At 44.4% G+C, this 27,951-nt stretch overlaps 1 protein-coding gene across 9 annotated transcripts in view; it reads right to left on the bottom strand.

The window, feature by feature from the left end:
* The window catches only part of relch (RAB11 binding and LisH domain, coiled-coil and HEAT repeat containing), an 83,934-nt gene extending 60,045 nt beyond the window's left edge, over positions 1-23,889 (bottom strand). For 3 of the 9 annotated variants that reach the window (XM_071328084.1, XM_071328086.1, XM_071328091.1), the window contains exons 1-2: positions 23,291-23,884; positions 780-869 (exon numbers count right to left, since the gene is read on the bottom strand). In XM_071328084.1, the coding sequence (XP_071184185.1) occupies positions 780-869; positions 23,291-23,753 (553 nt within the window). In that variant the 5' untranslated portion in view covers positions 23,754-23,884. Of the gene's footprint in view, positions 1-779; positions 870-23,290 lie in introns of all 9 variants that reach the window. The other 6 variants (XM_071328088.1, XM_071328085.1, XM_071328087.1 and 3 more) reach the window with 3 other exon arrangements.
* Between the last annotated feature and the right edge of the window lie 4,062 nt (positions 23,890-27,951).

Below are 27,951 nucleotides of genomic sequence, written 5' to 3'. Positions count from 1 at the left end.
CTGATCTTTAACGTATTCAGCGAAGATTAGCTGGTGGGGGTCGTGAGAAAAGCTCAGAGAAAAAAAGGTGTGAATTTTACAACATCCAGTGACATCGACAGCTCCTGTGAGAGAAAATAACACGGTTTCAATTACATTTAGTGCTTCATTTAAAGCAGGATGGCTTAATAAGAAGAACATGGAGGTAAATCTCTCTAACGCTGTAGCCTCACTAGACAGGCCCATGGAAGGCTATGTAGGTTACTAACAGGGATATTTGAATGGGTAGGTAAATTTGGAATGGAACCATAGTGATGTCATCCTCAGCGAGCTCTACTGGGCTGGTGTGGCCTCATGATGCCACATCATACACGGCTGGAGTACTACTATGATGTCATAAATGCCTGAAGTTCTACTGTGACATAAAGGGCTGGGTGTGTACTGTGACATCATAAAGGGCTGGAGTGCTACTGTGACATCATAAAAGGCTGAATTTACACTAACAACAAAGAGCTGTAGTTATACCGTGACATCATAAAGGGCTGTAGTTATACCGTGACATCATAAAGGGCTGTAGTTATACCGTGACATCATAAAGGGCTGTAGTTATACCGTGACATCATAAAGGGCTGTAGTTATACCGTGGCATCATAAAGGACAAGGAAAGGTCCAGTACACTCTGCTGTCTGTATTTCTATCCCTTCCCCTGCTCTTTTCTGTCTGTTGTTTCTCTTTTTCTCTCCTTCTTCATGTCCGTCTCTCGATCTCTGCCCGGTCAGGACAGGTACAGCTCGTCTTACCTGCCACCCTCTCGTCCGACTCCCGGTTCCCGTCGTCAGAGTAACGGGCGAAGTCCAGAGAGTCCAACGTGCTGATGCTGCCCGCTCGGTCTGGCAGGGGAAAGGCACAGAGAAAGCAATCAAATCATTCAGCCCATTCATATAGTGATCATTACAGAATTCACCACATCACCCTGGATATAAACAGCTTGGGAGAAATCACAACAGACAACATAACACTATATGTGGACAGGAGAGGACATGGGGGTAGACAACACCCAAACCGGTTAGTTTTCTGGGTTATACATCATCCTGAGGGGTATCCTACCAAGCAGGTTTGAGGAGTTAGCGAGGTAACTTTGGTCAACTCTGAGTTCAACTCGAGATAACCGGTCATATAAAAAGAAGCTCACCTTTAAGCCAGGTACATTTCTACGGCAACAAATCCTTCAGAACTAACCTGCTAACTCACAGCTAACTCCACTAATGACAGAATCGTTTTAAACTTCACGTAATGTAACCCTTTTGTATGACTTAATAAAAATAAATATTGCACACCAATGACAGCATTAACGATAAGGTATAAAATAAAGATGGCACTTTCACACCATAGCCTACTGAATTTGCACGATATCATAATGAAAGAAAAGTTTGTCACAAATGAAAATGTGTCACTGACTCGCCCATGGATTGATGTTTCAGCATTGTCTGAATGAAGAGTTCACGGTTAGCCTTACATGCTGACCAGACCGGATACGTCGCGTGTGCGAGCGTCGCAAAATACATTTTGAAATCCATGTTATTCAATTATTGCGCCAACGAGTGTCTGCGTTGCCAAGGGCTAAAATAGAAGTCAGTTCTATTTCTGACGCAGATCGTGCTGCAGTTCCTGCCTCTCCCATCTCCTCATTTGTTTATAGAAGCAGGTACCCACGTGCCATCTCCTCATTGGTTATACCCACGTGGGTGATTGAAAGACAAAAGTTTTTGCCGGGTTGTCGTGGTAATACTATGAAAGTGTAGATGCCAATCACCATATAAGTTCAAAGATGAAACAGCCTGGAAAGAGGAGAGATGACTAGAAACGATTCGGTTGGCCGTTTTATGTGTGGATTAATTGTCGGAGTAGAGGACCTTGTGCATTTCAGGTAAAATAACAACTCAATGTTTATATCACAGGACAAATTAGCTAGCAACAGCAAGCTAGCTAAATAAGACAAATTAGCTAGCAAGTGCAAGCAAACTAGCTAAATTGCCATACATGTTTAATGCTTTTCGACCTGTCCCAAAATTAATGTCATTGGTTCAGCGTTTGTTTTGATATTTTAACCTGCGTGTCGTGATCGCGTTTGGTGTAGGGGTACAAAATAAATGTGCGCACGCGCGCAGCCGGTTTGGGTTCCGTGTTAGTAAACCCTGACTAGATCTAGCTTGCTTGGTTGGATACCGCTCTGGTTTCAGAAACAGATTCCCAAACAATGGAGACGCAGGCCTAGATGTAGAATGTGATAAGAATCAAATAATCAAAAGTGTCTGAATACTTATGTAAATGTAATATTTCCGTTTTTTATTGTTAATACAAGACCTGTTTTTGCTTTATCCTTATGGGGTATTGTGTGTAGATTGATGAGGGAGGCTGTATCGTAACATGTGGAAAAAGTGAAGGAATCTGAATACTTTTCAAACACACTGTATATCTATTGTTTTTCAAGGAACTCAAATCTGGCTTTAAACTTAGTCTTGAAAGTTGTAATAGTAGAATGCACAAGGTGTCATTTCTAAATTGGGTATTGCATCATCAGTTCCTCTTGTCAGGTCAGTCATTGCAGACCTTAGAGAGCTATTTATAAAACTTGTCAGAAATGTTCATGTTCAGATCTTCCGTGTTAAGCGAGCAGTGTGTCAAGAAGCAGTGCGGCTTGGCAGGGTCGTGTTTCGGAGGATGCATGGCTCTCGACCTTCGCCACTCCAGAGTCCGTTAGGGAGTTGCCGCGATGGGACAAGACTAACTACCAATTGGATATCACAACAATCGGTAGAAAAAGGGGGTAAAAAAAAGTGAATACACATTAGACATAGTAAAATGTATAGAATTGCAAGAAGATTTCCTTTAAAACCGCTTCATTTTCTTTGCACCCCAAGACAAAATGTGTAGAATTACAGGAAATAAGCGTTAAACCTGAAAAAGCGGCAATAGTACCATTTGTCCTTCCTCAAAATAGTCTGAATTCATCTAAGATAACTCAAGAACTCTGTCATTAATTTTGACGTTTTTGTAGAGATCTTAGTGGCGCAATTTTACATCTAACTATGATGTTTGGTGCAGTATCAAATGTGCAAATGTGCATGAGGATCAGTCATTTCTCGTTGAATGACAACAGGCATTTCACTGAAGAACTCCTACTGTTGACCAATCGCCGACAAGGGGGAGTAGATTTTGGCTGCCGGCTTCGGCCTTGAGAATAAAAAAAATCTTGTGTGCCCGAACAGCCGAAAAAAAGCCTTGCCGAAGTCCAAAACGAACAACAACACTAAATGTTGCCCTAACATGCAAACTGCTACCAACTGTTTCAGCTGGGAAGCATGAGGACGCCTTTAAGGCCCCTTCTCTACTTACCAAACCAGAGGTGATGCCACAGTAATGAATGTGAGTCACACGGTCAGATCTGTGGCCACACAAAGCACACACACTCAGTCCTGTGACTGCCAAGGGAGGGTGTGTGTGAGAGAGTGTCCATTCACTGCCAACATGTTTGGAACCCTTTCTTGTGTGTGTGTGTGTGTGTGTGTGTGTGTCCATGGCTTATATTGTCCTCTCTTGTGTTTGAGAACAGACAGCCTGAGATTTCATATGGCCCCATCTTTCCAGTATGCTCCCTCCCAATCAATGAGTGCAGTACGTTGTGGGACGCTAATTGCAACAACATTCTCAGTGTCTATTTGGCTGGGGGGTGTTGAGGACACTCTGGTGCTTCAGACAGATCTCAGAATGTCTGGAATCTGTAGGGGATGACAGGATCTTTCACAAAGGAAAGGAGAGGGGGGAGTGAGAAACAGTGAGAGAGGGGGGGGAGTGAGAGCGAGAGAGAGACTCTAGGCCTGGCTGGCCCAACAAGTGTCTGATTGTCATCCCCACAGTGACCGTACGTACATATCCCAACCAGAAGCCATGGATGACAGGCAACATCCGCACCGAGCCAAAGGCTAGATGCTCCTTATAGGACACATCACTGCACTCGATACTCTTCTGTAAACTGGTCATCTCTGTATACCCGTCACAAGACCCACTGGTTGTTGCTCATTTATAAAACCCTCTTAGGCCTCACTCCCCCCTATCTGAGATATCTACTGCAGCCCTCATCCTCCACATACCAAACACCCAGTCACATTCTGTTAAAGATCCCCAAAGCACACACATCCCTGGGTTGCTCGTCTTATCAATTCGCTACAGCTAGCGACTGGAACGAGCTGCAACAAACACTCAAACTGGACAGTTTTATCTCAATCTCTTCATTCAAAGACCTTATCATGGACACTCTTACTGACAGTTGTGGCTGCTTTGCATAATGTATTGCTGTTTCTGACTTCTTGCCCTTTGTGCTGTTGTCTGTGCCCAACAATGTTTGTACACTTTTGTGCTGCTACCATGTTGTGCTGCTGCCATGTTGTGGTCATGTGTTGCTACCATGCTGTGTTGTCATGTGTTGCTGCCATGCTATGTTGTCGTCTTAGGTCTCTCTTTAGGTAGTGTTGTCTCTGGTCTTGATTTGTGTTTTGTCCTATATTTTTATTTAATTTATTTTAAATCTCAGCACCCGTCCCTGCAGGAGGCCTTTTGCCTTTTGGTAGGCCGTCATTGTAAATAAGAATGTGTTCTTAACTGACTTGCCTCGTTAAATAAAGGTTCAATTAAAAATTACAAATAAATAGAGCTGCCGCCTTAAAGGAGCGGGACACTAATCCGGACGCTTATAAGAAATACTGCTATGCTCTCAGACAATCTATCAAACAGGAAAAGCGCCAATACAGGACTAAGATTGAATCGTACCACACCGGCTCTGACGCTCGTCGGATGTGGCAGGGCTTGAAAAATATTATGGACTAAAGGGAAGCACAGCCACGAGCTTCCCAGTGACACGAGCCTACCAGACGAGCTAAATGCCTTTTATGCTTACTTCGAGCCAAGCAACACTGAAGCACACATGAGAGCACCAGCTGTTCCAGACAACTGTGTGATCACGCTCTCCGTAGCCGATGTGAGCAAAACCTTTAAAACAGGTCAACATTCACAAAGCCATGGGGCCAGATGGATTACCAGGACGTGTACTCAAAGCATGCACAGACCAACTGGCTAGTGTCTTCACTGACATTTTCAACCTCTCCCTGACTGAGTCTGTAATACCAACATGTTTCAAACAGACCACCATAGTCCCTGTGCCCAAGAAAGCGAAGGTAACCTGCCTAAATGATTACCGCTGCGTAGCACTCATGTCGGTAGCCATGAAGTGCTTTGAAAGGCTGGTGATGGCTCACATCAACGCCATCATGCCGGAAACCCTAGACCCACTCAAACTTGCATACCACCCCAACAGATCCACAGATGATGCAATCTCTATTGCACTCCACACTGCCCTTTCCCACCTGGACAAAAGGAACACCTATGTGAGAATGCTATTCAGTGACTACAGCTCAGCGTTCAACACCATAGTGCCCACAAAGCTTATCACTAAGCTAAGGACCCTGGGACTAAACACCTCCCTCTGCAACTGGATACTGGACTTCCTGACGGCCACCCCCAGGTGGTAAGGTAAGGCAGCAACACATCTGCCACGCTGATCCTCAACACAGGGGCTCCTCAGGGGTGCGAGCTCAGTCCCCTCCTGTACTCCCTGTTCACCCACAACTGCGTGGCCAAGCACGACTCCAACACCATCATTAAGTTTGCTGACGACACAACAGTGGTAGGCCTGATCACCGACAAGACAGCCTATAGGGAGGAGGTCAGAGACCTGGCAGTGTGGTGCCAGGCCAATAACCTCTCCCTCAATGTGAGAAAGACAAAAGAGCTGATAGTGGACTACAGGAAAAGGAAGGCTGGATAGGCCCTCATTAACATCGACGGGGCTGAAGTGGAGCGGGTTGAGAGTTAAGTTCCTTGGTGTCCACATCACCAACAAACTATCATGGTCCAAACACACCAAGACAGCTGTGAAGAGGGCAGGACAACACCTTTCCCTCCTCAGGAGACTGAAAAGATTTGGCATGGGTCCCCACATCCTCAAAAAGTTCTACAGCTGTACCATCGTGAGCATCGGTTGCATCACCACCTTACGGCATCTGACCGTAAGGTGCTACAGAGGGTAGTGCGTACGGCCCAGTACATCACTGGGGCCAAGCCTCCTGACATCCAGAACCTCTATACCAGGCAGTGTCAGAGGAAGGCCCAAAAAATTTGTCAAAGGACTTCAGTCATAGACTCTCTCTGCTACAGCACGGGAAGTGGTACCAGAGTGCCAAGTACCAGAGTGCCAAGTCTAGGACCAAAAGGCTCCTTAACAGCTTCTACCCCCCAGCCATAAGACCGCTGAACAATTAATCAAATGGTCACCCGGACTATTTATAAAAACAATTAATTGGTCATGCAAATAGCCACGGTTATTGTCATAAATTGTAATTTTAATTTAAAAAAATATGTTTTGAGCTTGTAATGCATCTTAGAAAATTGGCTACGACATTCCTAATGAATGCAACACAGCTCAAACTAATGGCTCTGACCGCTGGGAACTGTTGGAGATGAAGGTTCTCCTCCCAACCGTGCCCATCTGGTGACACCCCTGGCTCAAACTACTGGCTCTGACCGCTGGGAACTGTTGGAGATGAAGGTTCTCCTCCCAACCGTGCCCATCTGGTGACACCCCTGGCTCAAACTACTGGCTCTGACCGCTGGGAACTGTTGGAGATGAAGGTTCTCCTCCCAACCGTGCCCATCTGGTGACACCCCTGGCTCAAACTACTGGCTCTGACCGCTGGGAACTGTTGGAGATGAAGGTTCTCCTCCCAACCGTGCCCATCTGGTGACACCCCTGGCTCAAACTACTGGCTCTGACCGCTGGGAACTGTTGGAGATGAAGGTTCTCCTCCCAACCGTGCCCATCTGGTGACACCCCTGGCTCAAACTACTGGCTTTGACCGCTGGGAACTGTTGGAGATGAAGGTTCTCCTCCCAACCGTGCCCATCTGGTGACACCCCTGGCTCAAACTACTGGCTCTGACCGCTGGGAACTGTTGGAGATGAAGGTTCTCCTCCCAACCGTGCCCATCTGGTGACACCCCTGGCTCAAACTACTGGCTCTGACCGCTGGGAACTGTTGGAGATGAAGGTTCTCCTCCCAACCGTGCCCATCTGGTGACACCCCTGGCTCAAACTACTGGCTCTGACCGCTGGGAACTGTTGGAGATGAAGGTTCTCCTCCCAACCGTGCCCATCTGGTGACACCCCTGGCTCAAACTACTGGCTTTGACCGCTGGGAACTGTTGGAGATGAAGGTTCTCCTCCCAACCGTGCCCATCTGGTGACACCCCTGGCTCAAACTACTGGCTCTGACCGCTGGGAACTGTTGGAGATGAAGGTTCTCCTCCCAACCGTTCCCATCTGCTCTTCATATGATTACCAACTCTACCCAATTCATGTCAAACTTAAAATTGCTATTGGCTCAACTTTATCTACTTGAATCCCTCCTTCCTCCTAAAATGTATGTTTTAAGACGGTTATTACAATCAGTTCACGATTATTGTCCGTAATTGTCGGTTACATGATTATACAATAATTGTGCCTCCCTGCCCTACTGACAGGGAGGTGGAGAACAGTAAATCAGAGTCAATATTATGATAGATCTATTCTACAGCATGATAGCTGAATTATCATGTACAGACAGTGCGCACACACACACACACACACACACACACACACACACACACACACACACACACACACACACACACACACACACACACACACACACACACACACACACACACACACACACACACACACACACACACACACACACACACACACACACACACACACACACACACACACACCAAAGATAGAGCTATGAACAGGAGCCCAGACAGGCCAGAACAGAACAGAAACAGGTGGCGCAGACCCAAATGTCCCACAGTTTGATTAAACCAGCCTCTCCCAGCCCTGCAGCAAATCTGTGTCTGTGTGTTCTTCTTGCTCTGAATGAGCAAGTGTGTGCTTGACTGCGTGTTCAGGGTAGTAGGCTAGGCCTTGGCTAAGTCTTTTCAATGAACAGAATGGGTCGCTAAAACAGTGCGCTAATGCTAACAGCTTAGTCTCTGATTGAACTGGGCGTTGAGCGAGCAGATTGTAGCGAGATGCTAATCAGCTAGCCACTGAGGAGAAAACAATGAGCTGGGTAGAGAGGGAGAGGGGGCAAGAGGACCATTGTGCAAATGGGAGGGGCTCGTCCAGCTACTCTTGCTCAATGAGTAGCCTAACCTGAGAACTTGTATTAACTCCTGGAATTAGGCCTAATGTTTAAGGCTTCAGCTCAGTGGGCTATGGTGTTGAGTTGTGCAGTGGCCTGCTGCAGCAGGTGAACAGAGCACCATGCTAGCTGCTAAATTAGCAGGGTGGTGGTGACAGAGAGCTAGCCAGATCATAGTGCTAACAGCAAGTGACCTTTTGATGCCCAGCCTGTGAGACGGTTTCTTTACTCTGACCTTTTCCCACATGCTTTCTACGTGGTGCACGACACCTCTGTTAGGTCTACATGATGTGCCATCAATGGAGCAGATAATGCACAACGTTAGAACATAATAAAACTAGTTCTATATTTTTAACGGGCCCTAAAACTCCTCTCATTCTAGTTGTACAGGCCTGCTTGAAACCTGGAAAGAGTGAGCAGAGGCGGCAAGGAAATCCTCCCCTGGGCTGGGTGTAGGCCTGTTGACCCTAGGGGCAGACCCTCAAGCTGTCCCCCTCTCTGCCTCTTCTCACCTCCTGTTTATCAGTGAAGTTAACACAATAGAGGACAGGTGGAGTTCCTCTCAGCATCCTGTTTATCAGTGAAGTTAACACAATAGAGGACAGGTGGAGTTCCTCTCAGCATCCTGTTTATCAGTGAAGTTAACACAATAGAGGACAGGTGGAGTTCCTCTCAGACTCCTGTTTATCAGTGAAGTTAACACAATAGAGGACAGGTGGAGTTCCTCTCAGCATCCTGTTTATCAGTGAAGTTAACACAATAGAGGACAGGTGAAGTTCCTCTCAGACTCCTGTTTATCAGTGAAGTTAACACAATAGAGGACAGGTGGAGTTCCTCTCAGCATCCTGTTTATCAGTGAAGTTAACACAATAGAGGACAGGTGGAGTTCCTCTCAGCATCCTGTTTATCAGTGAAGTTAACACAATAGAGGACAGGTGGAGTTCCTCTCAGACTCCTGTTTATCAGTGAAGTTAACACAATAGAGGACAGGTGGAGTTCCTCTCAGCATCCTGTTTATCAGTGAAGTTAACACAATAGAGGACAGGTGGAGTTCCTCTCAGACTCCTGTTTATCAGTGAAGTTAACACAATAGAGGACAGGTGAAGTTCCTCTCACCTCCTGTTTATCAGTGAAGTTAACACAATAGAGGACAGGTGAAGTTCCTCTCAGACTCCTGTTTATCAGTGAAGTTAACACAATAGAGGACAGGTGAAGTTCCTCTCACCTCCTGTTTATCAGTGAAGTTAACACAATAGAGGACAGGTGAAGTTCCTCTCACCTCCTGTTTATCAGTGAAGTTAACACAATAGAGGACAGGTGGAGTTCCTCTCAGCATCCTGTTTATCAGTGAAGTTAACACAATAGAGGACAGGTGGAGTTCCTCTCAGACATCCTGTTTATCAGTGAAGTTAACACAATAGAGGACAGGTGGAGTTCCTCTCAGCATCCTGTTTATCAGTGAAGTTAACACAATAGAGGACAGGTGGAGTTCCTCTCAGCATCCTGTTTATCAGTGAAGTTAACACAATAGAGGACAGGTGAAGTTCCTCTCACCTCCTGTTTATCAGTGAAGTTAACACAATAGAGGACAGGTGGAGTTCCTCTCAGCATCCTGTTTATCAGTGAAGTTAACACAATAGAGGACAGGTGGAGTTCCTCTCAGCCTCCTGTTTATCAGTGAAGTTAACACAATAGAGGACAGGTGGAGTTCCTCTCAGCATCCTGTTTATCAGTGAAGTTAACACAATAGAGGACAGGTGAAGTTCCTCTCACCTCCTGTTTATCAGTGAAGTTAACACAATAGAGGACAGGTGGAGTTCCTCTCAGCATCCTGTTTATCAGTGAAGTTAACACAATAGAGGACAGGTGGAGTTCCTCTCACCTCCTGTTTATCAGTGAAGTTAACACAATAGAGGACAGGTGGAGTTCCTCTCAGCATCCTGTTTATCAGTGAAGTTAACACAATAGAGGACAGGTGAAGTTCCTCTCAGCATCCTGTTTATCAGTGAAGTTAACACAATAGAGGACAGGTGGAGTTCCTCTCACCTCCTGTTTATCAGTGAAGTTAACACAATAGAGGACAGGTGGAGTTCCTCTCAGCATCCTGTTTATCAGTGAAGTTAACACAATAGAGGACAGGTGGAGTTCCTCTCACCTCCTGTTTATCAGTGAAGTTAACACAATAGAGGACAGGTGGAGTTCCTCTCACCTCCTGTTTATCAGTGAAGTTAACACAATAGAGGACAGGTGGAGTTCCTCTCACCTCCTGTTTATCAGTGAAGTTAACACAATAGAGGACAGGTGGAGTTCCTCTCACCTCCTGTTTATCAGTGAAGTTAACACAATAGAGGACAGGTGAAGTTCCTCTCAGCATCCTGTTTATCAGTGAAGTTAACACAATAGAGGACAGGTGGAGTTCCTCTCAGCATCCTGTTTATCAGTGAAGTTAACACAATAGAGGACAGGTGGAGTTCCTCTCAGCATCCTGTTTATCAGTGAAGTTAACACAATAGAGGACAGGTGAAGTTCCTCTCAGACTCCTGTTTATCAGTGAAGTTAACACAATAGAGGACAGGTGGAGTTCCTCTCAGCATCCTGTTTATCAGTGAAGTTAACACAATAGAGGACAGGTGAAGTTCCTCTCAGCATCCTGTTTATCAGTGAAGTTAACACAATAGAGGACAGGTGAAGTTCCTCTCAGCATCCTGTTCTTAAGATCAGATCTAGAATCACCAAATCCTAACCATAACGCTGTGGGGTGAAATGCTAAACTGACCATAGATCAGTGTCTGAGGGCAACTTCATCCAAGCCCTCACCCATCCAATTATTTTTTAAATCCAATCAAATTGTATTTGTCACATGCTTTGTAAACAGGTATAGACTAACAGTGAATAATAACTACCCAACAATGCAGAGAGAAAATTGTTAAAAATAACACAAGCAATGCCCCCTGGGAAACCTCAGTCCTCTAGCTCCACGGCAACCAGCGAGGCGCCACAGACAGAGGCAATTAGGCTTAGCCATGAGCTGAACAATGTCTGCTATACATAGAGGCTAGTAAGCTACATGATGAGGTGGAATACTTGTATCATGACAAGCATCCTTAGGTCCTCCCTCCCAAGACAGCCTAATAATCACTGATCTCACATGCCTGTACAGGTGCAAGCTGTATAGTGGAACCCCTGCTTTCACCTATCCAGTTTTGTTAGATCGGGAAGAACTAAGTACGGAAAGTGGGAGGCACATAACACAATCATGGAAATGCAGTTTCCACAGCTCAGGCTCCTATTCTTATCGTAGCTCTTATCAGTAGAAAGGGATGGAAATAAGGTCAGCAGCCTTGATTGTTGCTAAAACAGTACGACACAGAATACAGATCAGAACTACGAATGCATTCCTGTGTTCATTGGTGCAAAATGTCAAAGAACCCATGCCACTAAGATTTGGGGCAGTTGAATGTTCAGTTTGCTGTTGTAGAAGTAGTCAATGTGTGTCAGCATACCATCGTGTTGTGTGTGTGTGTCAAATCTATTCTATAAAAGGGGGGGGAAGGGGACTAATACCACAGAAGGTGACAACCATCTTCCTACCCAGCTACTCCACTTTCCTCTTCAGCTGTTAGGCAGAATTATTTACAACCTGTAGGCCATGTGAATTATCCTGGTACATACTCTATGTAATGCCCTTCTATCGTTGTCATGCCGAGGGGACACAGAGAGGAGTTATAATAGAGATAGAGACAGCTAGAGGCAGCGACAGGCAGCAAGAGACCGCGACAGGCAGCTAGAGACCGCGACAGGCAGCTAGAGACCGCGACAGGCAGCTAGAGACCGCGACAGGCAGCTAGAGACCGCGACAGGCAGCAAGAGACAGCGACAGGCAGCAAGAGACCGCGACAGGTAAACAGCGACAGACACCGCGACAGACACAGACACAGCTAGAGACAGACACAGCTAGAGACAGACACAGACACAGCTAGAGACAGACACAGACACAGCTAGAGACAGCGACAGACACAGCAACAGGCAGAGAAGGTGACAGCTACGGCTAGAGACAGCTACGGCTAGAGACAGCTACGGCTAGAGACAGCTAGCTACAGACAGCTAGCTACAGACAGCTAGCTACAGACAGCTAGCTACAGACAGCTAGCTACAGACAGCTAGCTACAGACAGATTGAGACAGCAAGAGACTATAGACAGCTACAGTGACTTCAGAAATTATTCACACCCCTTGACTTTTTCCACATTTTGTGGTGTTACAGCCTGAATTTAAAATTGATTAAATGTAGATGTTTTGTCACTGGCCTACATACAATAGCCCATAATGTCAAAGTGGATTTTTTAAAACTGTATTTTTTTTTCTCCCACCTTTATTTAACCAGGTAGGCCAGTTGAGAACAAGTTCTCATTTACAACTGCGACCTGGCCAAGATTAAGCAAAGCAGTTCGACACAAACAACAGAATTACACATGGAATAAACAAGCGTCCAGTCAATAACAATATATATATATTTAAATAAGTCTATATACAGTGTCTGCAAATGGCGTGAGGAGGTAAGGCAATAAATAGGCCATAGTAGCGAAGTAATTACAATTTAGCAAATTAACACCGGAGTGATAGATGTGCAGATGATGATGTGCAAGTAGAAATACTGATGTGCAAAAGAGCAGAAAAGTAAATTAATAAACAATATGGGGATGAGGTAGGTAGATTGGATGGGCTATTCACAGATGGACTATGTACAGCTGCAGCGATCGTTTAGCTGCTCAGATAGCCGATGTTTAAAGTTAGAGGGAGAAATAAGTGTCCAACTTCAGCGAATCTTGCAATTCGTTCCAGTCACTGGCAGCAGAGAACTGAAAGGAAAGGCAAACAAAGGAGGTGTTGGCTTTGGGGGTGACCAGTGAGATATACCTGCTGGAGCGCGTGCTACGGGTGGGTGTTGTTATGGTGACCAGTGAGATATACCTGCTGGAGCGCGTGCTACGGGTGGGTGTTGTTATGGTGACCAGTGAGATATACCTGCTGGAGCGCGTGCTACGGGTGGGTGTTGTTATGGTGACCAGTGAGATATACCTGCTGGAGCGCGTGCTACGGGTGGGTGTTGTTATGGTGACCAGTGAGATATACCTGCTGGAGCGCGTGCTACGGGTGGGTGTTGTTATGGTGACCAGTGACATATACCTGCTGGAGCGCGTGCTACGGGTGGGTGTTGTTATGGTGACCAGTGAGATATACCTGCTGGAGCGCGTGCTACGGGTGGGTGTTGTTATGGTGACCAGTGAGATATACCTGCTGGAGCGCGTGCTACGGGTGGGTGTTGTTATGGTGACCAGTGAGATATACCTGCTGGAGCGCGTGCTACGGGTGGGTGTTGTTATGGTGACCAGTGAGATATACCTGCTGGAGCGCGTGCTACGGGTGGGTGTTGTTATGGTGACCAGTGAGATATACCTGCTGGAGCGCGTGCTACGGGTGGGTGTTGTTATGGTGACCAGTGAGATATACCTGCTGGAGCGCGTGCTACGGGTGGGTGTTGTTATGGTGACCAGTGAGATATACCTGCTGGAGCACGTGCTACGGGTGGGTGTTGTTATGGTGACCAGTGAGATATACCTGCTGGAGCGCGTACTACAGGTGGGTGTTGTTATGGTGACCAGTGAGATATACCTGCTGGAGCGCGTGCTACGGGTGGGTGTTGTTATGGTGACCAGTGAGATATACCTGCTGGAGCGCGTGCTACGGGTGGGTGTTGTTATGGTGACCAGTGAGATATACCTGCTGGAGCACGTGCTACGGGTGGGTGTTGTTATGGTGACCAGTGAGATATACCTGCTGGAGCGCGTGCTACGGGTGGGTGTTGTTATGGTGACCAGTGAGATATACCTGCTGGAGCGCGTGCTACGGGTGGGTGTTGTTATGGTGACCAGTGAGATATACCTGCTGGAGCGCGTGCTACGGGTGGGTGTTGTTATGGTGACCAGTGAGATATACCTGCTGGAGCGCGTGCTACGGGTGGGTGTTGTTATGGTGACCAGTGAGATATACCTGCTGGAGCGCGTGCTACGGGTGGGTGTTGTTATGGTGACCAGTGAGATATACCTGCTGGAGCGCGTACTACGGCTGGGTGTTATGGTGACCAGTGAGATATACCTGCTGGAGCGCGTGCTACGGGTGGGTGTTGTTATGGTGACCAGTGAGATATACCTGCTAGAGCGCGTGCTACGGGTGGGTGTTGTTATGGTGACCAGTGAGCTGAAATAAGGCAGAGGTTTACCTAGCAAAGAATTACAGATGACCTGGAGCCAGTGGGTCTGACGACGAATATGCAGCGAGGGCCAGCCGATGAGAGCATACAGGTCGCAGTGGTGGGTGGTATATGGGGCTTTGGTGGCAAAACAGATGGCACTGTGATAGACTGCATTCAGTTTGCTGAGTAGAGTGTTGGAGGCTATTTTGTAAATAACATCGCCGAAGTCGAGGATCGGTAGGATAGTCAGTTTTACGAGGGTATATTTGGCGGCGTAAGTGAAGGAGGCCTTGTTGCAAAATAGGAAGCCGATTCTAGATGTAATTTTGGATTGGAGATGTTTAATATGAGTCTGGAAGGAGAGTTTACAGTCTAGCCAGACACCTAGGTATTTATAGTTGTCCACATATTCTAAGTCAGAACCGTCCAGAGTAGTGATACTAGTCGGGTGGTGCGGGTAGTGAACGGTTGAAGAGCATGCATTTAGTTTTACTAGCGTTTAAGAGCAGTTGGAGGCCACGGAAGGAGTGTTGTATGGCATTGAAGCTCGTTTGGGGGGTTGTTAACACAGTGTCCAAAGAAGGGCCAAATGTATACAGAATGGTGTCGTCTACGTAGAGGTGGATCAGAGAATTACCTGCAGCAAGAGCGACATCATTGATATATACAGAGAAAAGAGTCGGCCCGAGAATTGAACCCTGTGGTACCCCCATAGAGACTGCCAGAGGTCCGGACAACAGGCCCTCCGATTTGTCACACTGAACTCTGTCTGAGAAGTAGTTGGTGAACCAGGCGAGGCAGTCATATGTGAAACCAAGGCTGTTGAGTATGCCGATAAGAATACGGTGATTTACAAAGTTGAAAGCCTTGGCCAGGTTGATGAAGACGGCTGAACAGTACTGTCTTTTATCGATGGCAGTTATATCGTTTAGTACCTTGAGCGTGGCTGAGGTGCACCCGTGACCAGCTCGGAAACCGGATTGCACAGCGGAGAAGGTACGGTGGGATTCAAAATGGTCAGTGATCTGTTTATTAACTTGGCTTTCAAAGACTTTAGAAAGGCAGGGCAGGATGGATATAGGTCTATAACAGTTTGGGTCCAGAGTGTCACCCCCTTTGAAAAGGGGTATGACCACGGCAGCTTTCCAATATTTAGGGATCTTGGACGATATGAAAGAGAGGTTGAACAGACTGGTAATAGGGGTTGCAACAATTGCGGCGGATAATGTTAAAAAGAGAGGGACTTATGTTTGAAATTATTACAAATTAGTTAATGAAAAGCTGAAATGTCTTGAGTGAATAAGTATTCAACCCCTTTGTTATGGCAAACCTAAATAAGTTCAGGAGTAAAGATGTACTTAAGTCACATAATAAGATGCATGGATTGTGTGCAATAATGGTGTTTAACATGATTTATGAATGACTGCCTCATCTCTGTACCCCACACATACAATTATCTGGAAGGTCCCTCAGTTGAGCAGTGCATTTCAAACACAGATTTAAACCACAAAGACCAAGGATCTTTTCCAATGCGCCACAAAGGGAACAAATTGGTAGATTTTTTTTTTACCAAAGGAAACATTGAATATCCCTTTGAGCATGGTAAAGTTATTAATTACACTTGACTACAAAGATACAGGCATCCTTCCTAACTCAGTTGCTGGAGAAGAAAGGAAACCACTCAGGTATTTCACAATGAGGCCAATGATGACTATAAAACAGTTGCAGAGTTTAAAGGCTGTGATAGTAGAAAACATAGGACGGATCAACAACATTGTAGTTACTCCACAATACTAACCTAATTGACCGAGTGAAAAAGGAGGAAGTGTGCATCCTGTTTGCAACAAGGTATTAACTTCTCTAGTGTAGGGGGCAGCATTCAGAATTTTGGATGAAATGCATGGTAGATTTGGATAGAAACACTCTAAAGTTTCCAAAACTGTTAAAATAGTGTCTGTGAGTATAACAGAACTGATTTGGCAGGCGAAAACCTGAGAAAAATCCTTTCAGGAAGTTTTTTGTTGTTGTTGGTTTTGTAGTTTTCTATTCAATGCCATTACAGTATCCATTGACTTAGGACTCAAATTGCAGTTTCTATGCCTTCCACCAGATGTCAACAGTCTTTAGAAATTGTTTCAGGATTGTATTCTGAAAAATTAGGAAGTAAGAGCAGTCTGAATGGACCCTAAAGTGTCACAGAGCTTTTTCATGCGCGCGACCGAGAGAGTGCCTTTCTTGTTTACCTTTTATATTGACGACGTTATTGTCCGGTTGAAATATTATCGAGAATTTAGGCTAAAAACAACCTGAGGATTGAATATAAACATCGTTTGACATGTTTCTATGAACTTTACAGATACAATTTGGATTTTTTTGTCTTCCTGTTTTGACTGCGTTTGAGCCTGTGGATTACTGAAGAAAACGAACGAAACTGAGGTTTTTGGATATAAAGAGACTTTATCGAACAAAAGGAACATTTATTGAGTAAATTAATGTCTGCTGAGTGCAACCATATGAAGATCATCAAAGAGATACATTTTATCTCTATTTCTGACTTGTGTAACTGTTCTACTTGGCTGGTTACTGTTTGTAACGAATTGTCTAGTGGGCTATGTTTTCAAATACTTGTATGGTATGCTTTCGCCGTAAAGCATTTTTTAAATCTGACACCGTGGTTGGATTCACAAGAAGTTCATCTTTAAACCTATGTAAAATATGTTTTGTTTTCTATATTTTTATAATGAGTGTTTCTGTATTTGAATTTGGCGCCCAGCAGTTTCACTGGCTGTTGAAGAGGTGGTACGCTAACGTCTCACGTACCCAAGAGAGGTTAAAGTAATACTGCAAAAAACTATTTGTCCTGAATACAAAGTGTTATGTTTGGGGCAAATCCAATACAACACATTAGAGTACCACTCTCCATATTTTCAAGAATAGTGGTGACTGCATCATGTTATGGTATGCTTGTAATCATTTCAGGATTGGGGAGGTTTTCAGGATAAAAAAATACATGTAATGGAGCTAAGCACAGGCGATTTCAGTCTGCTTTCCACCAGACACTGGGAGATTAAATGACTTTTCACCAGATGAATAACCTAAAACACAAGGCCAAATCTACACAGAAGTTGCTTACCAAGAAGACGGTGAATGTTGCTGGGTGGCCGAGTTACAGTGTGGACTTAAATCTGCTTGAAAATATATGGCAAGACCTGTCTAGCAATGATCAACAACCAATTAGACAGAGCTTGAACATTTTGAAACAAATAAAAATGGGCAAATGTTGCACAATCCAGGTGTGGAAAACTCAAGAGACTTACACAGAAAAACTGAATGCTGTAATTGGTGCCAAAGGTGCTTCTACAAAGTATTGACTCAGGGGTGGGAATACTTACAGTACCAGTCAAAAGTTTGACACACCTACTCATTCAAGGGTTTTTCTTTATTTTTACTATTTTCTACATTGTAGAATAATAGTGAAGATATCAAAACTATGAAATAACACATATGGAACCATGTAGTAACCAAAAGAAAGTGTTAAACAAGTCAAAATATATTTTAGATTCTTCAAAGTAGACACCCTTTGCCTTTGACAGCTTTGCACACTTGGCATTCTCTCAACCAGCTTCAACAGTCTTGAAGGAGTTCCCACATATGCCGAGCACTTCTTGGCTGCTTTTCCATCACTCTGCGGTTCAACTCATCCCAAACCATCTCAATTGGGTTGAGGTCGGGTGATTGTGGAGGCCAGGTCATCTGATGCAGCACTCATTACTCTCCATCTTTTTATTTTTTTATTTTTTTATTTCACCTTTATTTAACCAGGTAGGCTAGTTGAGAACAAGTTCTCATTTGCAACTGCGACCTGGCCAAGATAAAGCATAGCAGTGTGAACAGACAACAACACAGAGTTACACATGGAGTAAACAATAAACAAGTCAATAACATGGTAGAAAAAAAGAAAAAAAAGAGAATCTATATACAATGTGTGCAAAAGGCATGAGGAGGTAGGCAATAAATCAGATAATTACAATTTAGCAGATTAACACTGGAGTGGTAAATCATCAGATGATCATGTGCAAGTAGAGATACTGGTGTGCAAAAAAAAGCAGAAAAGGAAATAAAAGCAGTATGGGGAGGGTGAGGTAGGTAAATTGGGTGGGCTATTTCTTGGTCAAATAGCCCTTACACATCATGGAGGTGCGTTGGGTCATTGTCCTGTTGAAAAACAAAATGATAGTCCCACTAAGCGCAAACCAGATGGGATGGTCGTTCTCGCTGCAGAATGCTGTGGTAGCCATGCTGGTTAAGTGTGCCTTGAATTCTAAATAAATCAATCACTGACAGTGTCACCAGCAAATCACCCCCACAACTCCTCCTCTTCCATGTTTCACGGTGGGGTTCAAACCAAAAATCCTAAATTTGGACTCAGATTAAAATACAGATTTCAACCGGTCTTATGTCCATTGCTCGTGTTTCTTAGATCAAGCAAGTCTCTTCTTATTATTGGTGTCCTTTAGTAGTGGTTTCTTTGCATCAATTCGACCATGAAGGCCTGATTCACGCAATCTCCTCTGAACAGTTGATGTTGAGATGTGTCTGTTACTTGAACTCTGAAGCATTTATTTGGGCTGCAATTTCTGATGCTGGTAACTCTAATGAACTTATCCTCTGCAGCAGAGGTAACTCTGGGTCTTCCTTTCCTGTGGTGGTCCTCATGAGAGCCAGTTTCATCAGAGCTCGATGGTTTTTGCGACTGCACTTGAAACTTTCTAAGGTCTTGAAATGTTCCGTTTTGACTGACTTTCATGTCTTAAAGTAATGACGGAATGTTGTTTCTCTTTGCTTATTTGAGCTGTTCTTGCCATAATATGGACTTGGTCTTTTACCAAATAGGGCTACTGTATTTTCTGTATACCATCCTTACCTTGTCACAACACAACTGATTTGCTCAAACGCATTAAGAAGGAAAGAAATTCCACAAATTAACTTTTAACTAGGCACATCTGTTAATTGTGGACATATGTGGAAATCTATAAGTACCTAGGTGTCTGGTGTCGTGGCAGAATCAGCTAAGTAACATAGATAGATAAGATGTTATTTTCATCATATGCTTGTGAGATACTTTTCATTAGAATCTTCTGAGCTAGGGATTGGTAACTTGGGGCCAGAGAGGGGAGAGGTCAGGCTTGTCTTCATATGTCAATGTATCTGTTAAACCATGTGGTGCAAAGTAGAATATCAGAAGGGGGGAGGACAGAGTGGAACGTTGGTTTCTTATGGGAACGTTGTTATGTAATTATTCCTAAACCTTGTGATGGAGTTATTAATTGGGGAACCAGTTAGTTATCTCATATAATGTCTGTACGCCAGTCACTCCCTACTTTTCTCATAGGGGGAAGGAGTTTGGCCGTGTTTGGAACCATTGTATGTCCCCTCTGAGGTTGCCCTTATCTTGACCTAGTATTTGACCTAAGGGGCTCACTGTCTGATTTTGAGTTTGTCCAGGTTTGGGAGTATCTAGAAATGACAATTGATATATGCCATTGGATGAGGTAATGTTTTGGTAGACATTGAAGTATCAAGCATGAGATTTAAACCTGGTCTTGGGAGATCAAACTGAACGATGATTTATAGCTGATGCTGTCTAGCGATAGGATACTCTTCTTTCGGGTAAAGGATTCTTTGTAAGTTGAGAGGGGTGTATCTTGGCTATAAATGAAACTAAGAATTGTTTTGTAAGGACTCTCAGAGAATTCATTTATAGACACTGAATTGATCTGAGAGTCATAAAGGGCTTTGGTGAAGCTTGTATATATATTAAAGATGGAATATATAATTTAACTCTGACTTGTGTGTGGTTGGCTCTCTCTTTCTCTTTATTGAGTAATACAGGAAATTTCCACGACACTGGCTAGACTGCAAACTCTCCTTCCAGACTCATATCAAACATCTCCAATCCAAAATCAAATCTAGAGTCGGCTTTCTATTTCGCAACAAAGCCTCCTTCACTCACGCCGCGAAACTTACCCTAGTAAAACTGACTATCCTACCGATCCTCGACTTCGGCGATGTCATCTACAAAATAGCTTCCAATACTCTACTCAGCAAACTGGATGCAGTTTATCACAGTGCCATCCGTTTTGTCACCAAAGCCCCATATACTACCCACCACTGCGACCTGTATGCCCTAGTCGGCTGGCCCTCGCTACATGTTCGTCCTCAGACCCACTGGCTCCAGGTCATCTACAAGGCTATGCTAGGTAAAGTGCCACCTTATCTCAGTTCACTGGTCACGATGGCTACACCCACCCGTAGCACGCGCTCCAGCAGGTGTATCTCACTGATCATCCCTAAAGCCAAAACCTCATTTGGCCGCCTTTCCTTCCAGTTCTCTGCTGCCTGCGACTGGAACGAATTGCAAAAATCTCTGAAGTTGGAGACTTTTATCTCCCTCAACAACTTTAAACATCTGCTATCTGAGCAGCTAACCGATCGCTGCAGCTGTACATAGTCCATCGGTATATAGCCCACCCAATTTACCTACCTCACCCCCATACTGCTTTTATTTATTTACTTTTCTGCTCTTTTGCACACCAGTATCTCTACTTGCACATGATCATCTGATGATTTATCACTCCAGTGTTAATCTGCTAAATTGTAATTATTCGATGTATTGCCTACCTCCTCATGCCTTTTGCACACATTGTATATAGATTCTCTTTTTTTCTACCATGTTATTAACTTGTTTATTGTTTACTCCATGTGTAACTCTGTGTTGTTGTCTGTTCACACTGCTATGCTTTATCTTGGCCAGGTCGCAGTTGCAAATGAGAACTTGTTCTCAACTAGCCTACCTGGTTAAATAAAGGTGAAATAAAATTTAAAAAAAATAAAAAAAATTGAAATGCATTCCAGGTGACTACCTCATGAAGCTGGTTGAGAGAATGCCAAGAGTGTGCAAAGCTGTCATCAAGAATCTCAAATATAAAATATTTATTTAACCATGTTTTGGTTACGTCATGATTCCATGTGTTATTTCATAGTTTTGATGTCTTCACTAATATTCTACAATGTAGAAAATAGCCAAAATAAATTAAAACCCTTGAATGAGTAGGTGTGTCCAAACCTTTGACTGGTACTGTATGTAAATGTGATATTTCTGTATTTAATTTTTCACTAAATATGCAAACATGTCTAAAAACATGTTTTCACTTTGCCATTATGGGGTATTGTGTGTAGATGGGTGAGAATTTGTTTTATTTATTTTAGAATTCAGTCTATAAAACAAATAAATGTGGAATAAATCAAGGGGTATGAATACTTTCTGAAGGCACTGTATAGGCAGATAATGACAGCTACAGGCAGTTAGAGAGAAGAGAGATAGGCCTAGTTAGTGTTTGAGTAGCCTGTATCTTCAGCAGCAGCCTACATGACGCCAATATGCAAATATCTCAATTACTAGACTGGTATAAAGAAGGTTGTCTGATGGGCCTTTTCAGGTCGCCAGCTAGCTATTCATAGTCACCACTATTCTGGTTCGTGGACTACAGGAAATGGAGTGCCAAGCACGCCTCCATTCACATCGACAGGCTGTGTCTACATCACTAAGGATCTATCATGGTCCACACACACCAACACAGTAGTGAAGAGGGCACGACAACGCCTCTTCCCCCTCAGGAGGCTGAAATGATTTTGCATGGGCCCTCAGATCCTCAAAAAGTTCAACAGCTGCACAATCAAGAACATGCTGACTGGCTGCATCACCGCTTGGTATGGCAACTGCTTGGCGCTAAAGGGTAGTGGGTACAGACCAATACCTCACTGGAGCCAAGCTCCCTACCATCCAGGACCTCTATACCAGGCGGTGTCAGATGAATGCCCAAAACAACTGTCAAAGACTCCAGCCACAGACTGTTCTCTTTGCTACCGCAGGGCAAGTGGAACCAACAGGAACCCGAACAGCTTCTACCCCCACGCCATAAGCGTTCTAAACAAGACTGCTAATTAGCTAATCAAATGGCTACCTGGACAGCCTGCATGGACCTTTTTAAGCACAAACTCCCTTGCATTGACTATGCACACACACTGGACTCTACCCACACACTGACACCCCAACACACACATAACATGCACACACATGCATACTGAAGCCACACACACTGCTGCTAGTCACTTTAGCCCTACCTATATGTACAGTACATAACTACCTCAGTTGCCTTGCTCCCCTGCACATCGATGTATTTATTTTTCTTCTCCTTCCTATATACAGCCATGTTATTTTTACTCGTTATTCACCGTGTCACTATTTCTATTCTTAATTAAAATGTTTTGTATTATCTTTAACTCTACATTGTTGGAAACGGACCCATAAGTAAGTATTTCACTGTTAGCTTTCACCTGTTGTCTACGAAGCATGTAACACATTTGATTTGATTTGCTTCCATCTGTTCCAAGCCAGCTGGCACCTAGGAGAGAAACTCTTTTCACACGCTAACACGGGTAGGTGAGCTAACTCTGTATAATTAGTAAATTATCCGTTGTTTCCATTGCTATTGTCTAATCTAGTTAGCTAGCGAGAGAGAAAGACAGGTGTCGTATCGAATTTCGTTTATTCTGCATAGCCAGAGCAATGTCGGCTGACAAGCACAGTGCCAACATTGTTTCCCCATTGAATAACAGGCTGTCTGCTAACTAGCTAGCACATAAAGCCATCTAAATTATAACGCATTTTGGTTATAAATTAGCAAATAGCTATTGACTTACTTAGCGGTCCACCTGGCCCCAGTCCTTGGTCTTTACAAGCTGGTGGAGTGCCGCTTTGCCTCTCGAAATTGCCCGGGTTGGAGAAATAATCCCGCAACCGGGGAAGCTCCCTCCCGGACTCCAACAATTCGGTATGAAATTCAAGAGCGGTGAGGATGTATTGATCCCGTATTAGCTGAGCAGCAATCACATCTACAGATACCCGAGTCTCTGCCAAGCCGCTTGCCATTGCGGCATCTGCGGCCGCTGCCGAGATGCCTTCCACACTTGGGCTGGTCCGGGTGCTGGACAGCAGAAGGGCCAGGGGCTCGGCGTCCGCCTGCGGGGAGAAGGGGTTGTTGGACAGGAGCCCTGGCGCTCCATCGCTAAGGCTCCTTTCGGCATCAACCCCGTCCTCTGGTCTCTGCTCTGCCTCATCTTCAGAATCGCTCAGATTAAACGGGTTGACGCTACCCGCCGCCATTTTTCTAATATGAAGATTTAACCTAGATAGCCATCCGTCCAGGAAGAGGGGTACAATTTTAAGCTATCAGCCCTTCCTTCCCCAATCAGCATGAAAGGGGATGAATGCAGGGAAGGGTTTTGTTGAATGGCATTCCAGCACCCGCCTCCTTCATTGAATAGTGGGATTAGATTGGATACGGGAGAGGTTAAAAAGAAACCACGAGAAGGGTGGGCGGCAATTCGGGGCGTTCCTGCATGTGATCATTTCTGCGTCTGCAGGAACCCCTCTTTATTCTTGCATTGGACCGTTATTATGAAAACATTTTATTTAACCTTTATTTAACTTGGCAAGTCAGTTAAGAACAAATTCTTATTTTACAATGATGGTCTACCCGTGCCAAACCCTCCCCTAATAATTTAAAGCTGCAATATGTCACTTTTTGGGTGACCCGACCAAATTCACATATGAATTTGAGTTATAGATCAGTCATTCTCATTGAAAGTAAGTCTAAGAAGTGGTAGATCTGTTCTATGTTCTCTATTTAAGTGATAACGTCAGAGAAGCTGGTGTTTGGAGGATATATTGGCAGTGGTGTTGTTCATCTCCAGCAAGTAAATTGTGCCAATATATCCTCCAAACACCGGCTTCAAGGGCATCACTTTTATACAACAGGTTACCAACATGTTCAAATAATCATTGACACGTTTTCATAAAAACGTTATTTTGATTAATTTATTCATACTATTTCATCCTTCCACAATAGATAGTCTGAAACACAAATCTAAGGTTGCTAGAGACGCGACCCAGTCGTTCAGTCTTTTTCTTCTGTATCTATGGACGCGACCCAGTCGTTCAGTCTTTTTGTTCTGTATCTATGGACGTGACCCAGTCGTTCAGTCTTTTTGTTCTGTATCTATGGACGCGACCCAGTCGTTCAGTCTTTTTGTTCTGTATCTATGGACGCGACCCAGTCGTTCAGTCTTTTTGTTCTGTATCTATGGACGCAACCCAGTCGTTCAGTCTTTTTGTTCTGTATCTATGGACGCGACCCAGTCGTTCAGTCTTTTTGTTCTGTATCTATGGACGCGACCCAGTCGTTCAGTCTTTTTGTTCTGTATCTATGGACGCGACCCAGTCGTTCAGTCTTTTTGTTCTGTATCTATGGACACGACCCAGTCGTTCAGTCTTTTTGTTCTGTATCTATGGACGCGACCCAGTCGTTCAGTCTTTTTGTTCTGTATCTATGGACGTGTTTGTTCTAAGTGTTCCATTGCCAACATTCCAACATTCTTATCCCTTGCTTGCTAGCTAGCCAACTACGGCATACAGTTAGCCGTAGTCGTCAAAAAGTGCAGCCAGAATGACAGAAAAGTAACTGCATTACATTTACAATGTAAAAATACATTGTATTTACATTTACAAAATAGCCTGCAACACTCTACTCAGCAAATTGGATGCAGTCTATCAAAGTGCCATCCGTTTTGTCACCAAAGCCCCATATACTACCTACCAATGCGACCTGTATGCTCTCGTTGGCTGGTCCTCACTACATATTCATCGCCAAACCCACTGGCTCCAGGTCATCTATAAGTCTTTGCTAGGTAAAGCTCTGCCTTATCTCAGCTCACTGGTCACCATAGCGACACCCACCCGTAGCACGCTCTCCAGCAAATAAACTTCACTGGTCATCCCCAAAGCCAAAACTTCCTTTGTCCGCCTTTCCGTCCAGTTCTCTGCTGCCAATGACTGGAGACATATCTTCCTCACTAACTTCAAGCATCGGCTGTCAGAGCAGCTTACCGATCGCAGCTGTACACAGCCCATCTGTAAATAGTCCATCCAACCAACTATGTACCTCATCCTCATATTGCTTTTGCACACCAGTATTTCTACTTGCACATCCTCATCTGCACATCTATCACTCCCATTGTAATTACATCGCCACTATGGCCTATTTATTGCCTTACCTCCTTACTTCATTTGCACAGACTGTATACAGATTTTCTATTGTGTTATTGACTGCGATGTGTAACTCTGTGTTGTTGTTTTTTTGTCGCACTGCTTTGCTTTATCTTAGCCAGGTCGCAGTTGTAAATAAGAACTTGTTCTCAACTGGCCTACCTGGTTAAAAAATACAAGTAACCAGATTGCCACCGACTTGTGTGGTTGGATCTGAAATAAGAAAGTGTTGCGAAAGGTCAGATTTTAATTCTGTTTAGCGCATCTGTTGTTGTTAACATGTGGATCATTTGTGTTCTAGTGAATGGATGTGCTAGGTAGAGTTTCTGACAGTGTATGACTGGGCAGTAGCTCTGACTCAGAGCCATATGGCCACAAGAGATTATCTAAAGTCTGTATCCCCACTTTTCTCTTCTCTCCCTCCCTCTCTCTCCAGGACCTTGGAGGTCTTCCCAGCACCCAGCCTACATCATGAGGATGATGATGTTCTTCCTGGTTGGACTTCTGGTCCATGTACACTACCGTTCAAAAGTTTGGGGTCACTTAGAAATGTCCTTGTTTTTGAAAGAAGAGCAATTCTTTTGTCCATTAAAATAACATAACATTGATCAGAAATATAGTGGAGACATTGATAATGTTGTAAATGACTATTGTAGTGGAAACTGCAGATTTTTTATGGAATATCTACATAGGCGTACAGAGGCCCATTATCAGCAACCATCACTCCTGTATTCCAATAGCACGATGTGTTAGGTAATCCAAGTTGATCATTTTTAAAGGCTAATTGATCATTAGAAAACCCTTTTGCAATTATGTTAGCACAGCTGAAAACTGTTGTCCTGATTAAAGAAGCAATACAACTGGCCTTCTTTAGACTAGTTGTGTATCTGGAGCATCAGCATTTGTGGGTTCGATTACAGGCTCAAAATGGCCGGAAACAAAGACCTTTCTTCTGTAACTCGTCAGTCTATTTTTGTTCTGAGAAATGAAGGCTATTCCATGCGAGAAATTGCCAAGAAACTGAAGATCTCGTACAACGCTGTGTACTACTCCCTTCACAGAACAGCACTAACTGGCTCTAACCAGAATAGAAAGAGGAGTGGGAGGCCCCGGTGCACAACTGAGCAAGAGGATAAGTACATTAGAGTGTCTAGTTTGAGAAACAGATGCCTCACAAGTCCTCAACTGGCAGCTTCATTAAATAGTACCAACAAAACACCAGTCTCAACGTCAACAGTGAAGAGGTGACTCCTGGATGCTGGTCGTCTAGGCAGAGTTCCTCTGTCCGGTGTCTGTGTTCTTTTGCCCATCTTTTATTTTTATTGGCCAGTCTGAGATGGCTTTGTCTTTGCAACTCTGCCTGGAAGGCTAGCGTCCTGGAGTCGCCTCTTCACTGTTGACGTCCTTCAGATGAACTCGCTGTGTGGAAGTGTGCATGTGTGTGTGGATGGTTTGTGGGATGGAGGTGGCCAGGTAGTGTGTGTGGTGTATGTGTGTGTAAGAGAAAGAGAGATAGAGATAATCTGTTTGCTTGTGTGTATGCATTATTTCTCAAAAAGTGTGCATGTGTTCTATCAGGAGTGTAATAAAGGGAAGGGCATGTTGGGGTGTCTCGGCCCCGGCCACGTTACTCTGATCGCTGGGCTCTATGAAGATGTCAGCATTGCTGCTGAAGGTCTGTGTGTGTACAGTGAGATGGTAGGGGGTTTGTGTGTGACTGTCAGTAATTTACTTCTTTATTTTTTTACTCATGCTGAGTTGATCATCTGTGTGTGTGTGTGTGTGTGTGTGTAGGCTGGAAGGAGAACCCCAGTAGATTTTGACTCCGTGTTCAATGAGAGCAGACACACCTGGCGCTGAGGCAGCCCTGACATCCTGCCCATGTGTGCCAAAGGTAAAGAAACATGTACAATACACCACCATTCAAATACAGAAGATAGATGACACAGAGATACACCACCATTCAAATACAGGAGATAGACGGACACAGAGATACAGCACCATTCAAATACAGGAGATGCGGTTGATGGAAATTAGAGGATTCCCAGTCAGGCTCACCAGAGTACTTTTAATAACTAAAGAAATAGGTCTCTTAACCGGGCAGGTGGCTATATATTGTCCCGCAGCCCCACAGTACAGATAGCTGTTGTGAACTTAGCCTGTGTGAATGTTCCCTAGGTGATAATCTAGCTCTGCCCAGTTGCATAGGTTCCAGTGTATCTGACTCACCTGTCGCCGATGATTCTCGAGGGAACTC

Source organism: Salvelinus alpinus, chromosome 10 (assembly GCF_045679555.1).
Source record: "Salvelinus alpinus chromosome 10, SLU_Salpinus.1, whole genome shotgun sequence".
In the NCBI taxonomy this organism is placed as follows: domain Eukaryota; kingdom Metazoa; phylum Chordata; class Actinopteri; order Salmoniformes; family Salmonidae; genus Salvelinus; species Salvelinus alpinus.
This window is presented reverse-complemented; position numbering and strand designations above follow the sequence as displayed.